Source organism: Cololabis saira, chromosome 18, assembly GCF_033807715.1.
Source record: "Cololabis saira isolate AMF1-May2022 chromosome 18, fColSai1.1, whole genome shotgun sequence".
Classification (NCBI taxonomy): domain Eukaryota; kingdom Metazoa; phylum Chordata; class Actinopteri; order Beloniformes; family Belonidae; genus Cololabis; species Cololabis saira.
In genome coordinates, this window is record NC_084604.1 from 15675548 (window position 1) to 15691350 (window position 15803).

The 15803-nt window shown below is 45.7% G+C and overlaps 2 protein-coding genes across 2 annotated transcripts; both read left to right on the top strand.

The window, feature by feature from the left end:
* Window positions 1-46: 46 nt before the first annotated feature.
* LOC133464466 (alpha-1-antitrypsin-like protein CM55-MS) lies at window positions 47-3081 on the top strand. The gene is made up of 4 exons (XM_061746476.1): window positions 47-948; window positions 1295-1562; window positions 2395-2524; window positions 2618-3081. Exons 1-4 carry the CDS (start codon window positions 228-230, stop codon window positions 2804-2806), a joined length of 1308 nt encoding a protein of 435 aa, XP_061602460.1. The 5' UTR covers window positions 47-227; the 3' UTR covers window positions 2807-3081.
* Window positions 3082-7543: 4462 nt separating this feature from the next.
* On the top strand, window positions 7544-9619 carry LOC133464467 (alpha-1-antitrypsin homolog). Its single transcript, XM_061746477.1, has 4 exons — window positions 7544-8296; window positions 8456-8726; window positions 8814-8961; window positions 9065-9619. Exons 1-4 carry the CDS (start codon window positions 7615-7617, stop codon window positions 9254-9256), a joined length of 1293 nt encoding a protein of 430 aa, XP_061602461.1. The 5' UTR covers window positions 7544-7614; the 3' UTR covers window positions 9257-9619.
* Window positions 9620-15803: the final 6184 nt, after the last annotated feature.

Here is a 15803-nt window from a genome sequence, read left to right on the forward strand (position 1 = left end):
CTGTCCCTGGTGTTCAGCAGGTTCACATTAATGGTTGCTGAAATTCTTAGAAACTAGCAGCAGGCTGCCTGTGTTTGCTCAGAGCTCAGGCCGCGGGTCAAAGGCTCAGCCCGCGGTGATCGATACGCTTTCAGCACAAACACCACCCCCACATCCGCCCTCGAGGACAACACCTCCCCGGAGCAGTCCTCTGCACAAACCAGGGTCGGCGCGAGAACAGCGCGACCATGTCTGTTGCGTGCAGTTCGGCGTGTCTGACGGCGCTGGTGTTGCTGACCTGCTCCTCGGCAGGTCGGCCGCCGACGGCGCCGAGGCCGGAGAGGCTCCTCGGCCGGCTCCTGCGGAAGGAGAGGGAGGCCGGTCAGCAGAATCGGCTCAACGCCTCGGCCCTGAACACGGCCTTGGCCTTTGGACCTTATCGTGACCTGGCGACTGGAGGCGGCGCCGGGCGCGGCGTCCCGCCGCCGCAGCAGCAGCATCAGAACAACATTTTGTTTTCACCGTCGGGACTGGCATCGGCTCTGGCTCTGCTGTGCCGGGTCTCGGGGCCCGAGAGTCGAGGCCGGGCCCTGGAGGCCCTGGGGATGGCGGCCAACTCCACACAACAAAGCGTGGAGGCGAATCTGCAACGCAGCCGCGCTTTCCAGGAGGGAGGGGCTGGAGGAGGATCCCGACCCGAACCGGGGACGGCCGCTGGGATTGGTGGAGCCTCCGCGAGGGCGGGAAACAGATCGAGGGGCAGGACGGATGATGACGCTCATCTCGGGGCCCAGTTACGACTGTGGAGCAGCCTTCACGTGGACGGAAAGCCCTCGCTAGACTATGACAGCTTCCTGTCCAGGCCTCCGAATACCGAACTTCCTGCCTTCAACAGCAGCTTTGAGACGTTGATGAAAGACTTGAAAGGATCCAACAAACTTATCCTCAAAAACTTTGTGTATTTCAAAGGTAGCTCTTTGTTGCATGAGTGATGAAAGTTGGTCTTTTATCCATGCTCATAAATAGTTCAAACACTGACACAATGTGCAATCAAAGGTAGATTCTTTACAGAAGAGGAACACATCCAGAAACATCAGATTAAAGCTTTAATCAAAACATACTGAATATAGAGCAGGAAATACCACTCTTACATTAACTCTCTGCTTTTCATTAGAAGTAAATATCCACCTTTAGCTGTTAGTGATGATAAATCTGCACAGCAGGATGTTTTTACAGGTGTTCAACTTCTGTCGTGGGAATTTATGATAATATTTCATCCATCACTTGTTCCCTCTACGAATGCAACGCAAATCAGGTGTCCAGCCGTTCGACCGGCGCCACACGGTGCTCCGCAGCTTTCATCTGAATGCGTCGTTCTCCGTGGAGGTCGCCATGATGTTCAGGGACGACGCGTCCAAGGTGACGATGCTGTACGACACCAACTGCTCGGCCACAGTGGTGCGCCTGGCTTTCTCCGAGCGGCTGGCCTCGCTCCTCCTGCTTCCCAAGGGCGAGCTCCGGCACCTGGAGGACTGCCTCTCCGACAGCCGCATGAGCTTTTGGCTCAGCAACCTGAAGCCGGGGTAGGTGGGGGGTCCAGACGGTTGATCTGAGAACAAAATGCTGCAATGCTCATTTACTCTGAGGGGAGTGCAGCCTTATTTGAACTTTGCAGGAGAAAAGCTGTATGATTTTGGCCTCAAGGAGCTAATTTAGTGGATTCAAGTTAAAATGTAATGCCATATTATGGCGGAATTTAACATCATCATCTGATGGTGACGGTGGGGAGTGATGTAATGGACAGGCTCTCCTTTTCTTCCATTATTCAAAATATACCTAATCCTTTGCCGACCTCCGACAACGACTCAGGGAGCAGCAGCATAACGTCCGCTGTTGCGAGGGAGGCTCAGAGTCGCTGCCGTAATCATTAACTTTGACTAAAAACCAACCAAAACGGTTTTGTTTTTGTTTCGGATTGTCCCCCCCAGAAAAAAAACAACAACAAAAGTTAAAAAGGGGTCATCAGGAAAGAAAAACTCCTATGACTCAGGTCAGTTTAATTGACAGCATTTTCTTACTGTTTTTTGAATTGAACTGCGAGGCATTCTGGGTTGAATGTGGACATGTAAAGGTTGTCATGGATACGTTGCTTCATGATGTAGTTACTCCACAGACAGTGCGTGGTTATTTCTGAGTTTATGCGGCCATGTCTTCAGCCTCACGCCGGGCCCCCGTCGGTCCTCTGCTTCATTTTTCTTTGGCGGCAGCGATGAATGATGCTGAGAAGATACTAAATCAGCCATAATTACCTGTCACTCTGCAGCGGTGAACGAAAGGCCCGCAGTGCAGGTCCCACAAGCTGTAACAAGACAGTTTAGAGCAAATCCATTAACGCATTGATTGTTGTTTTCACAGGCGGGCAGAAATCCTTTTGCCCAAGTTTCAACTGAGGAAATCCTACAGTTTAAAAACCCTCCTGAAGAACGTCGGGGTGTCGTCTGTTTTCTCTGGAGCGTCGCAGGCGAAGATGCCGAAAATCATCGAGGTTACGAAAAACGCAAATATCCTTTTGTTGTCAGGTTTAAATGAAATATTGTGAAGATATCAGGCAGGTAAAAGCTTTTTTCTGCGGCCGTAGGCTCCTCATGAGGTCATGCTGGAGGTGGAGGAGTCCAGATCAGAAGAAAAGAGGAGACCCAACACCCTTCTGGACTTCTCTGTACCCCAAAGAATAACCTTCGACAGGCCTTTCATGCTTATAATCTATGATGATCTAACAGGAATCGTGCAGCTCATCGGGAGGATTACTGATCCCACCGACATCTAGACAACAGTGAACATCACACTTTTCTTTAAGCCTTATTTCTTCTTCAGTTTCCTTCTTCTTTTTTTTTTTTTTAAACCTCATTAAATTCACTTAGACAGCATGACAGCTTTGGTTTCACTTTGCTCCAGCAGTTAAACATATTTTATGTTGCAAATGTAATAACACTACAGTTCATAGAAGTTAGTCTATTTTGTTTTTGTAACATTAAAAGGATGATTCATAGTTTATTTTTCCTTTTTCACAAAATAAAAAGACATTTAAATGGCAGCAATTTATCCATCTGCCTGAATCGCTGCTTCTCTTGCAAAAAAACATAAAACATTTTTCTTTCATTACAAAAGCATTTTCCTCAGTAGTCTCTTTCTTTCCCCCCCGACTGTGAAGCCCATTTCCTCCTCTAACATCGCTCCATCGTCTTATGCAATTATTGGAAAATTGCTTTGCAGGGGTATCTGGGCTTATTCTCCGGCACAAAAGAAACAGCCCGTGAATTAGTGTCACATTCATACTCCGGGAGATTAGCCCATTTTTACCTCAGTCAGTCAACAGTGGGGAGATATCGCACTGAAATGTACCTCGCTAAGAACGTGATGAATAGAGGATAGTTTGATGAAAAGGACAGCAGATCCATCACAAGTAAGAGAAATGTCAGCCTATTAATCAGGACGGCTCCCACTCATTCATGGACACCCCGGTTTGTGAGCTCTGTGGACGGAGAAGGTTATTTTCGTAATTCAGGGTTCATTATTTTATAAATATATTCTTTATATTCTGTAAATCAGGGACTATAATGACACTAGTCAGTTTATCTGTAGTTGTTAATGTGTTTTAGATTGGACGGAGTGATACAGCACTAGGTGCTGTGTTGAAGATCTAAAATCCTACACTGTTGAGCGGACATTAAAGTACACTGGAACTCAAGCAGAAGTTGCCCGCGTGTTTATCCTACTCGCGACCCCAAAAAGGTTTCATTTAATAAGGTTAGGCTTAACTCTACACCAGCCTTACATAAGTAAAAGTTCAGAGCTCAAAACGGGACCGCAAAACGGGACTAGTTTCTTCTGAGCGGAGTCAGATTTTGGTCTGCGCGGCCGCGGTCGGATGCGCGTTACTAGTCAACACAATGGATTAATATTAATAACCCCATATCGCCTCCACGACACGTATCGTGACGTTTTTGTATCGCGAAATTTCGTGGCACGATATATTGTTACACCCCTATGATCGACAGACCTGGGCTAGTTTTATGTAACTACAGACCTAGGCTAATCATATGTAAGTGCAGACCTGGGCTAGTCATGAACGAAAGATCTGGACTAGTAATGAAAGACAGACCTAGGCTAGTCATGGACAATGACAGACCTGGGATAGTCATGAACGACAGACCTATGCTAGTCATGGACAACGACAGACCTAGGCTAGTCATGAATGACAGACCTGGGCTAGTCAGGCACAACGACAAACCTGGGCTAGTCATATGTAACTGCAAACCTGGGCTATTCATGAACGACAGGCCTAGGCTAGTCATGGACAACGACAGACCTAGGCTAGTCATGAATGACAGACCTGGGCTAGTCAGGCACAACGACAAACCTGGGCTAGTCATATGTAACTGCAAACCTGGGCTATTCATGAACGACAGGCCTAGGCTAGTCATGGACAACGACAGACCTAGGTTAGTCATGAACGACAGACCTGGGCTAGTTATATGTAACTACACACCTAGGCTAATCATATGTAACTACACACCTTGGCTAGTCATATGTAACTGCAGACCTGGGCTAGTCATGAACGACAGATCTGGACTAGTAATGAACGACAGACCTAGGCTAGTCATGGACAACGACAGACCTAAGCTAGTGATGGACAACGACAAACCTGGGCTAGTCATGAATGACAGACCTAGGCTAGTTATGGATGACCGACCTAGGCTAGTCATATTTAACTGTGGGCCTGGGCTAGTCATGCACAATGACAGACCTGGGCTAATCATATGCAACCGCATGCCTTGTGGTAGTCATGGAGGCCTAGCCTAGTCAGAGGCGACTGCAAGCCAAGGCTGGTCATAATTGATTGCTGGTTGAGGTTGGTCGTGGATGACTTCAGACTTGGACTAGTGACAGGTGACATCAGGGAATGGCTGAGTCAGATGATTTGTTGCTAGGCTACCCAGTTGCATGTGACTGTAGTTGGTCTAAACTAGTTGTAGCTCTTGGTTGCTTTTAGTCACCCAAACATAGATGCCCAGGTGACTGAGCAATGTGTAGCCAAAGTGCAATTGGCTACCAGTTGGCTAGTGTTTTGGTTAGTCCTGAAATGATCCGAGGTAAAGATTACTGGACAGGAGGACCCAGCTGCCTGGTGGTTTGGGAAACTTGACCCCTGAACTCTGCTAGGCCATCCCCAAACCAGTACAATTCATGCATAGACACCCCTCAACTCCAGTTAATCCAGAGACGGACAAATGAGTGAAACTTCTGAGTCATGCAAGAATTTTACATAATATTAAGGAACAAAACAAAATAAAAGCAGCAAAAAAGCAGGAATTTTCAGCTGCTCCTTTAGTTCAAACTGTTTTTTGCTCTTTCCAGGTCCTGCCACTGCATTTTAATTGGATTGAAGTCTGGGCCACGATTAGGCCACTCCAAAACCCCTGATTCTGGTGTACTTTGACTCATCGTCCTATTGATCGACCCATTTTCAGCCACGCTTTATCCGTGTCACATTTGCTTCTGCAGCACAGAGGAGTTAATGGTCCATTCAGCGACTGCGAAACAACCCCAAACCATCAAGCTTCCACAGCTGTGCTTGACAGTGGGTACGAGGTGTTTCTGCTGAAATATTATGTTTTGGTCTTGGACAAACATGGGACTGGACATTACAAGGCATGCAACTCCACTTTGGCTTCATCCCCCTGTAGGACATTGATCCAGAGATCTTGTTTGTTCAGAAGCAGCTTTCCAAAACAATCAGTCATACTATTGTTCTTTTCAAACCATAGGCTTTCTCCAGGTCCAGATAAACTGTACTCATTCAGCCTAAATTTGGACTTTAATACTTATCATGCTCAGTGAGGTCTGTAGAGTCTGACGTGTAGATCTTGTTTTTCTGTTTGTTTGTTTTTTCCCTGTATTTGAACATTGCATTGCACATCGCTGGTCGTTTCTAAACTCCATAGTCTTGACCTTTGAGCAAGTAAACTGCCTTTTTGACATTGTTTTAACCCCCCCCCCATGGTCCAGACAAACAAACAAACAAATCAAGGGCTGATGATAGGCTGCAATCTACGCCTCTTAAATCCTGTGGAAGCAGCAAGGAGGTACTGAGTATTGCCCACATCATTGTTTTTTTTAATTACTTTTGGCTTCATTTTTGTTAAATGAATAATTGTGACTGTCACAAAAATGACATCTTGTTCATGTATGATCAGATGATTTTTATTGTTCAAATAAGATTAACTGAGGGGGTTACTAACTTGCACATGACTGTACATATATATGATTTTATAGTAAGAAGCCATGATTAATGCTCTTGCATTTAAAAAAAAATCTTTGTAAATTAAAAATCTGAACACCTTTAAGACTAGATTTCTATTCAAATCTTACAGGCTCACAGTCCTCTGCATTCAATTCATGGCACCATTAACAGAGCTTTTCACAGGAGCAGTGGTTGATGGACATTGCGGGGAAATACAGGTGCTACCGATCACATTAATTACATTTCTGCACCTAAATACAACAGAACTGTCATTCATGTCACTGATAAAACCTGTTTCAAGCTCAAAAGGCTGCTGGGAAAAGGCTGATGACACTGTAAACAGTAGTTGATGTATTTTTTTTTAATTGCAATTAAAAAGGGAAATGTTTGATGTCACACACCTCCCTACTTCAGTTACACGAGTTTCAATGACAGCTGGTCGTGTTTTGGTCGCCGTGACTCATCCAGCGTTTCTACGAGGGCGCCGTATGAGCTGAAAGTGGGCTGCAAAATGAGACCCATGGGGTTTGAGTTTAGGTGGAACTCAACGGGTTAACTTTCCAATGTGGGGTAAATAAAACAATATGGGACCCAGGCCCGTCAAGTTCACTTCCAGACCCAGAAAACCCATTTCAAACCCAGATGGTCTCCACATGCTGGATGAAAAATGATGTCTGATCAAATCTCAGCTGCAAAGTGTTAAAAGGCAACTTCATTGTTTCTCGCTTTAATACCACAGTCTTCAAGACGAGACAATAATACCCAACAACGTAACGATAACTGGTCTATGATTGACAGCACCTCTAAATGCACTCTATTATAAAAGTTTCCCATTAATTCTGTTCATGTGGGATAACAGACTAATACATGCCGGCTTCCCCGGGAGGCTGGCTGGATGACTCATTTGGATATTTTCTTTAAAAAAATACTGTACCGATGGAGATACGTGATGCAATACAAATACATGCACACACATCTCTAGAGTAGCTCTTTATCTCTCCGCTGTTTGTCACCAGTTTTGTGCTGAGTGAGTCGTCTTGCATCAGTGCAGACAGACGGATATCTGTCCAAATATCTCCCGGCCCGGGACGCAGAAGAGGGCCGGGCCTCGGTTAATCTTTGACCAGACTGTCAGATGTCTCTTCGAGCTCCTGTATATAAAACGGGAACTCTCTGTCCAACTTTCTGCAGCAAAGGGGACAGTAAAGGTAAGCACATGATTTAACTGAATATTTCAACGCTGTTGTCGACATCATCATTGGAAAAAAGTTGATTTTAGAGTTTGGTGGTGAAACTTTAAATCTAAATGTTAGTGTGCCCTCTTAACCTTTATGATAAAAGACTTCCACCAGCGGTGGATTGACGACTTGTTTTACCCCGGACAGGCTCTGAAGATGCGCGGCATATTTGCGAGTTGTGCTCTGGCAGCCCTGCTGCTGACCGTTGTCTGGGGAGATCACCATGGCGACCACCACGGCGACCACCACAGCCACGGGGACGGAATGAGCTGCCATAAGTTGTCCCCTCATAATGCTGACTTTGCCTTCAGCCTCTACAAGAACCTGAACGGCAAGGCGGCGGCTGGAAAGAACATCTTCTACTCGCCGATCGGCATTGCCACCGCCTTGTCCATGCTGTCGACGGGCGCTCGCGGCGACACCCAAGGCCAGCTCTTCTCCACCATGGGCTACAGCGGCATGAGCCAGCAAGTCGTCAACGAGGCCTACGAGCATCTCCTGCAGATGCTCGGCACAAGCCAGGCGAACCAGCAGCTGGATGTTGGCAATGCTGTGGCGGTGCGCACCGGCTTCGACCCCGCGGAACAGTTTCTGAAAGACATCAAGCACTATTATGCCGGTGAGGTCTTAAAAGTTGACTTTTCGAAACCCGATGAAGCTGCAGCTGAAATCAACAGACATATCGCGAGTAAAACGCAAGACAAGATCAAGGATCTGGCGAAGAACCTGGACCCTTCCATGATTATGGTGCTGATCAACTACGTCTTCTTCAGAGGTAGGACCCAGACAATATTCACAGGCACTATTTCTGTCGCTGCCAGCTGCTCGGACACTTATTAAAACATGTTGAAGGAGCATCCATCAGCAGAAATGTATCTTAAAAAACAAAGACGCTGTAAAACATTTGACATTTCTCTGCATTTGTCACGTACAGGTCAGTGGGAGAAACCCTTCGATGGAAACCTGACCAGCAAGGGGGAGTTCCATGTGGATGCAAACACCAAAGTCCAGGTGGACATGATGAAGAAAATGGGACGCTTCGACTACTACGAGGACACCGTCAACCACACCACTGTGATCTTGCTGCCGTACAAGAGCAACACCTCCATGATGATCGTCCTGCCCGACGAAGGCAAGATGGACGAGGTGGAGGGCTACATCAACAAAGACTACATCACGCACTGGCACGACTCGCTTTTCAAGAAGTAAGTGGTTATGAAGCGGCATGTTTTTTAATACTTTTCTTCTAATTACAGGTCTTATTTCATAATTGATGTTCTTTTGCTCCGTAGTAATGTCAATCTTGTGATGCCCAAGTTCTCCATCTCTGCTGAGGCTTCTTTGGATGAGACTCTGCAGGAACTGGGAATAACCGATGCTTTTGCTGACAAGGCAGATTTCTCCGGCATGACCGATGAGATGAAGCTCAAAGTTTCAAAGGTAGGACCAACATAGTTAGTGCTGCAGGGACTGACGTCACTTGCAGCATCCAACCTCTGAAACTGAGCTCGGCCCTCACTGATATCTCCCGGTCTCCCCACAGGCGTCCCACAAGGCCGTGCTGAGCGTGGATGAAACCGGGACGGAGGCAGCAGCCGCTACCACTATCGAGATCATGCCCATGAGCATGCCGGAAACCCTGACGCTCAACAGACCCTTCCTGGTTTTCATCATGGAGCACTCCACCAGGAGCCTCCTCTTCATGGGCAAGATCAACGACCCCACAGCCCAGTAGAGACGCTCGGGGAGTTTTTCCACACTGCAGCTGCTTTTTTTTTAGCTTCAGGACATTTACCTCAGCGTCTGAAATTACCATCAGAGTTTGACTGTGACATTGAGAACATCAAATAAATAATGAACGGAGGTTGAATAAGGAAAAGGAAATGACATTTCGAACAACTGAAATGTCAGTCTACAAAGCTGTCACCACGACGCATTAATTACCTTCCGACATCCAGCGGTGACTGTTTTAAGCGATAGCATCTGCTAATCTTCCATTTGCAGCCTCTAACAAGACATGAAGTTGTCACTTGTTATTGTACTATTGCTGTTTCAACAGTGTTTTAAGTGAAATAAAGGCTTTTCATGAACTACTGTACTAGAATGTTTGGAATATTTCATGTTATCCAAGTGTTACTCAATACACAAATCAAACATAATGCAGCGCAAGTGAGACCAGGAAACGGAGCAGAGAGTTTCCAACATTTCCAACTGTCATCATAGTCTAACAAGTAATTTTTGAGCCACTTTACCTGTGGAACCAAAATCATTTGCACATCATAGACAACCACATGCTCTTAAACTATAGTCTTCCCCCGCACTCACTCTTATGTTTGGATAAATAGCATTCATTTTGTTTTTCTACGATATTTGCCCAAACACTCCGATTTTTGTAAACAGTTTCCAACAAACGCCTCAATGTCAAAGTGGTACGAAGTAATCTAAATACACTAATGTTTTTGTGTAAAATAAACTTTCAGTTTCCACAAATATTTTAATTGTTTCTGCTAAAGCATGTGATTAAACCCATGTGTGTGATTCTGAGCAGTAGCATAAGCTGTTTAATGCTAAACTTCCAACAGTAGAATCATTTTTCACCCTTAAAAGTATAGTTTTAAATAATTCTGACCTGTTATTGATTTATGCCGGGGTGAATGGGACTGCTGCCACTGACACAATGTACCTGGTTGACCTGGAGTTGCACTGTGTGACTTTGTGGTCCAACCACAGACGGCATCAATGAAAAACAAAAACAAAAAACCTAGACAAATCCTTTCTGAAGAGCTGGCTTGAATCCTGGCTCATGTTAACTTATGTCATCACTGGAACTGCTGCCAGTCTTAAAATGAGGACACCTCGCTTGGTCGACTAAAGTGCAACACAGATAGTCCACAAGAAGAGAGAAATCTGTTCTGAACAAGAACAAACTTCATTCTGGCCAGAACATTTCATACTTGGACCAGAAAGTCAAGGCCAGAAAGGGAAGAAACCCCTAAAGGTCCCACTGCAGCACTTATGCGCAGCTCACGTACAGGGTTGCCAGATCATGAAACTATGAAAAGAACTATAAAACTATGAATCAGTATGAATCAGCGGAATTTCAAACATTACGCGGAAAAGGGAGGGAGAGTAATTCCTCTTGACATACTGTCATATATCAGTAGCTTAGAGGCAAATATGTCACGTTTTATTCAAAAGTATGGATGTGTATATGTGTGTGAGATTTAAACGCCCTCAACGTAATGAGCTAATAGGTGCAGCAGGGATTTGTAAACACTTCCCGCTCCTAAAATGTGGTCACATGTGGTTTGATGCTGTGTAAAGATACGAGACGGGAAAAAAGGAGAGGCTCATGCCTAAAACGAACCCAAAAACCCTGCATCTCAAAACAAGCACAAAGTTGTTTATAATAAGCAGAATTGGCAACCCTGCACACGTCAGCCTTAAAGGAGCTTGAGGCAGGATTGAGGCAGGATTTATGAAAAAAATTCGTACTTAAATACGTTTTAAGTTTTCTAGTAATAATGTCAGATGAAGCGTTCCAAATCAAAACGAATGAGCCCTCTAGTGTATCTCTACGTTGCCTTGAACAGGCTGTGTGCTGCAAAATGTGATGCAATTCGTGGGCCGAATTTCCCGCGCTGGACTGCGGATGTGACGTCACATGACGCTGCATGCACGTTCTCCCCGTTCTCCCGTGCCGGCTTCGCTGTTGGCTGCAGTACCCCCAACGGCCGTCGTGGCGAAGGGTGGCGCTAGAGAGTCTCATTTCTTAAAAGGAGATGTCTTCCTTTTTTTTTAAATTTGAAAATATAATTTACTCGTAGATCACCATTGTTGTTTACACCGCAATACATTCTGGGTAGTGACGTCAGACGGTGGCTCCTGCTAACCCCCGTACAAAGTTTTGACACCCAGAAACAGATGAAAACACAGCTAAACAGGTGACGGCGCACCAGAAACACAGATCAAAACACAGCTAAACATTAAGGTGACGGCGCACCTACAAAAAAGTAAAAAAAAAAAAAAAAAGTACCGCACCATACAGCATGAACTATAAAAACACCATAAAACTCAGATAGACTAACCGACCACACGTTTCAACTAGCAGATAGCCGATGCTACAATAAAAACCCCAGCCAGATCTGGCATCATTAAATAAAATAAAGATGTTCTTGCCTATTTGACGTGAAGTCTGCGCCTCCCGTTTCGTCAAAGTCCCGGGCCAGTTCCCTCAGCCTCTGGTCTGTCATCAAACGCTGGACCCAGCACCCGAAGCCGGTTTTAGGGGGGCGGCAGGGGTGGGCTATGCCCACCCAAACGTGCATCCTGCCCACCGGCGTCTCCATCCCGGCGGCGGCGAGAGAGGATGGCGGTGCGCTGCAGGCTCTAGAGCCACGGCTACGCCGTCTACGCCGTCTACGCCGTCGACGCCGTAGGCTACGCCGTCTACGCCGTAGCCTAATGCACTGGTAAGATGCGCACGACATTGATCATTTTTGCAGATCTCCCGTGCATCACAGAACTTTGATCCAGTTTGCCTGAACCAAGACGTCTTATGGGCTCCCTCGTCAGCCTCCACGGCCGGGAGAGAGCTGCTCATCTATGTTTTAGATACCTGTCCCAGTTAAACTAACGCGGCTTATCTTCCCAGAGCCACCGGACTACGTCATCGCCCCCAGAATGCATTGCGCAGGTAAAACATGGCGCCTCCCGCAGGTCAAAATATTTGATAAACATTGTAGATTTTTAAAGCAATTAGATTATTTTATGTGTTTCTAACAACATATTTTAGTATAAGAGAACAATTGTGGCTAATTAGGGACTACAAGTCTTAATAACCAGGGTTCCTTTTAACTGAAACAACAAAAAAGCGATACAGGGATGAGGACAGAGATGACAGATTGAGATGATGAAGAGGCAGAACAACATGTTTGAAGTGAAGTGGAAGAGGAAGATTTGTTGTTACTGTTCTTCTTGATTGCCGAGGACATAGAAAAGAGAAATACAATCTTCCGTGCCAGCAGAAAGGCGGGGATGAAATTTCTCCTTCTCTGCTATAAACCACACCCATTTTTGCCTTCTGACCAATCACCAAGCAGTTCTAGAACACGACACGAGGAAAAGGTTTTGCACATATAATGTGTCAAGAACAAGCCGTGAGAACAAAACAAAGTAATCGGGTAACTTCAAGAACTAGAACAAATTCCTCGGCCTAGCAGTGAGCAGAACCAGGTACTCGTCGGTTCGTGGTCCGATTTGTCAGCGTGGAATGGTTCAGAGGCGAAAGTGACTCGACCGAAGGTCCAACCTACTTTAAGAGGGGCTGGAAAAGGAAGATAGAAGGAGTAAGCTGATAGTCCTTCAGTTAGCTGAAGCTAGGCTTGAGGCCAGTTGCTTCTAGCTGCTTAGCTAAGCTCCTCCAGAGTGGTCTCTTAGTACCATTGACAGCACAACAAGCCATATTATATTTAAAATAAGATTTATTATGCTGTGTTTTGCCTTTATATACAGCTTTGACATCAACTTCACCTAAAGTGCTAAGTAACAGCTGTTTTACACGATAGTTGTACTACAATACAGCTTTCAACTTCTGTCTTGGATTGTCAGTGTTTATCTTGAGTTAATATTGTTAACTTTCTTATATATCTTTTTTATTTTACGCTACCAAAATGTAAGCCCTCCATTTGGGAATTATCACAGTAGTTTCAATTCAAGTCAGTACAATTCATATATAAATTACAATAACAGCTTTAGCTTGTCGTCATTGGTTGAAATCCAAAATAGAAGTAAAAATTCTTCTCACATATAAAGCTCTTAACGACCAAGCTCCATCATTTCGTAAAGAGCTCATAGTTTCATATTCTCCAAGCGGAGCACCTCGCTCTCAGACGGCAGGTTTAATTGTGGTTCTCAGAGTTTCTGAAAGTATGACGGGAGGTAGGACCTTGTGTTAATTAGGTTCCTGTCCTCGAACCAGCTACCAGGTTGAAGAACCACACACCCTCTCAACCTTTTAAGATTTCAATTTCATTGTACCTTGTAAAAGTGACACAGGATCAGAGATCTCTGATGAAGGCGAAAGGAATCGCCCAAACATGTCAGGTATTTAAAAAACCTAAAAATTCTTGTCCGACAAAAAGAATTAGCAAATTAGATCTTAATGCCATGGACAAAATTAACTTCATTAAAGGAGCATGAGGCAGGATTGAGGCAGGATTTATGAAAAAAAAATGCGTATACGTTTTAAGTTTTCTAGTAATAATGTCAGATGAAGCGTTCCAAACCAAAAAGAATGAGCCCTCTAGTGTATCTCTCCTTTTCCTTGAACAGGCTGTGTGCTGCAAAATGTGCTGCAATTCGGACTCCGAATGTCCCGCGCTGGGCTGCGGATGTGACGTCACATGACGCTGCATGCATGTTCTCCCCGTTCTCCCGTGCCGGCTTCGCTGTTGGCTGCAGTACCCCCGACGGCCGTCGTGGTGAAGGGTGGCGCTAGAGAGTCTCATTTCTTAAAAGGAGCCTCGTGCTCCTTTAAATTAATGATATCTTGTATCTTAATTTTGAGCTTAAAACCTTCTTTTTTGATAAAGCTTATAGTTAGGGAGAGTCCAGGTGTCCTGAAACATCCCTTAGTTATGCTGCTATAAGCCTGGACTGCTGGAGGGCCTCCCAGGATGCACCTCTCCTCACTCTGCTCTCTTAGGGTGCTTTAGGGTGCAGTTTGTTTTGTTCCGAGTCAGGGGCTAAATCGATACAGTTGTTTCGTTTTTCGTATGTGGAGTTTGTGTTCACAAGGCAACCGTCTGTAGCGGTTCAAAGCTGTTATCAAATGCCATGCACGAACCAGCTGTTCTCTCATTGGTCAGAAATGAACACGAAGGGAGTTTCCTCTTCCGTACCCCGGGAAAAACAACACGCCCCTTTCACAGAGAGGGCGCAAAGTGCAGACCGCCGCCGGTGAACCTATTCATTTCTGTGCCACCGGTGCCAAGAGCGTATCGCTCTGCCGGCGAGCTCGGCAGCGCGTGAAAGGACGACTGCCGCAGCGTTTGCGCCGCGCCTGCCTGCCCGAATTGAAATTTTTTTTATTTCACCGTGCCGCGCTGCAACGACATCTCGGCACGTCCAATAGGAGAGAAAGGATAAGAGAGAAAATGGAGAAGAGAGAAAGTTGTGTCCAATCGGAGAGAAGGTGGTGGAGGCTGCGCCGACTCTTCTCCTTGCGCCCGGTCGCACATACACAATGAATGGAGTTGTGTCGGTTGCTGTGTTGATTATGTTCTCACTCCAAATAGAAAAAAAACACCACTCCAGGTCTCGAATGGAAGCGGACCAAGACCACCTCTCCTAGGCGATCTCGGCTCGCTTGTTTTGTGCCGCCTCCGAGCGATTGCTGTGTTCAGATATACCAAACGATCCGATCTTTAGGGGGAAACGCTCCCTGTTTCTGAACAACTGCACCAAACGGGACAGGTGTGAAAGCACCCTTATACTCCAGCTCTATTAATTACACTATTTTTGTTTTTATTAACCTGTGTACTTGATCTGTTCTTGTTGGCTGTCTTCCTCTCTTTCCCGTCCTCTCACCCACCAACTACTCTAGGCAGACAGCCGTCCTTCCAGGGTCTGGTTCTGCCAGTTTTCTTCTCGTTAAATGGGCAGTTTTTTCCTTCCCACAGTCACATGGTGATGGATCAGGACGGGGAAGTGTGTCAAAGAAAGGTTTTTATGCAATCTGTATGAATTAAAAACGTTCAATAATTAATTGAACAACCTTTGTAGTAGGAATGCCCCGATACCGATACTGGTATCGGGGCCGATACTGCCCTCATATACTCGTACTCGCAAAAATTCTCCGATACCACGCACCGATACTTGTAGTTACTGGTTAGCGCCGCTAGGGGGAAACGTTGAGCCGCCCCGCGGCTCCCCGGGCCTGGCAGCCTGGCTGAGCAGCAGCAGCAGCTCTGTGGCTGTAGCTGCTGTTCCCTGTTTCAGTAAATTCTATCTTCCTTAATTATACAAACTGGACAAACCTTACTCACAGGGAACTTTATTAAACACTCTATGTAACTCAGTACAACATAAACAATCCGATTGTTACATTCCGGTTAGCCGCGTTAGCCGCGCCGACAGCCTGCAGTCTGTCTTGCTTCTGTCGTTGTCCCTTATTTTGAAATATGTCCACACTGCTGATGTCCTGCTTACATTAATTGTCACTATCTTGCCTGAAACGGCACTTTATATAACCGGACTGTAAAAATGGGATTGTTTATGTT

Excerpts from the sequence above, each read along its gene's own strand:
- LOC133464466 (XM_061746476.1), top strand. The coding sequence starts at position 228 with ATGTCTGTTGCGTGCAGTTCGGCGTGTCTGACGGCGCTGGTGTTGCTG. Across the intron at positions 949-1,294 it reads AAACTTTGTGTATTTCAAAG|GTGTCCAGCCGTTCGACCGG; the intron begins GTAGCTCTTTGT and ends AACGCAAATCAG. Across the intron at positions 1,563-2,394 it reads CTCAGCAACCTGAAGCCGGG|GCGGGCAGAAATCCTTTTGC; the intron begins GTAGGTGGGGGG and ends TTGTTTTCACAG.
- LOC133464467 (XM_061746477.1), top strand. The coding sequence starts at position 7,615 with ATGATAAAAGACTTCCACCAGCGGTGGATTGACGACTTGTTTTACCCC. Across the intron at positions 8,297-8,455 it reads CAACTACGTCTTCTTCAGAG|GTCAGTGGGAGAAACCCTTC; the intron begins GTAGGACCCAGA and ends TGTCACGTACAG. Across the intron at positions 8,727-8,813 it reads CACGACTCGCTTTTCAAGAA|TAATGTCAATCTTGTGATGC; the intron begins GTAAGTGGTTAT and ends TTTGCTCCGTAG.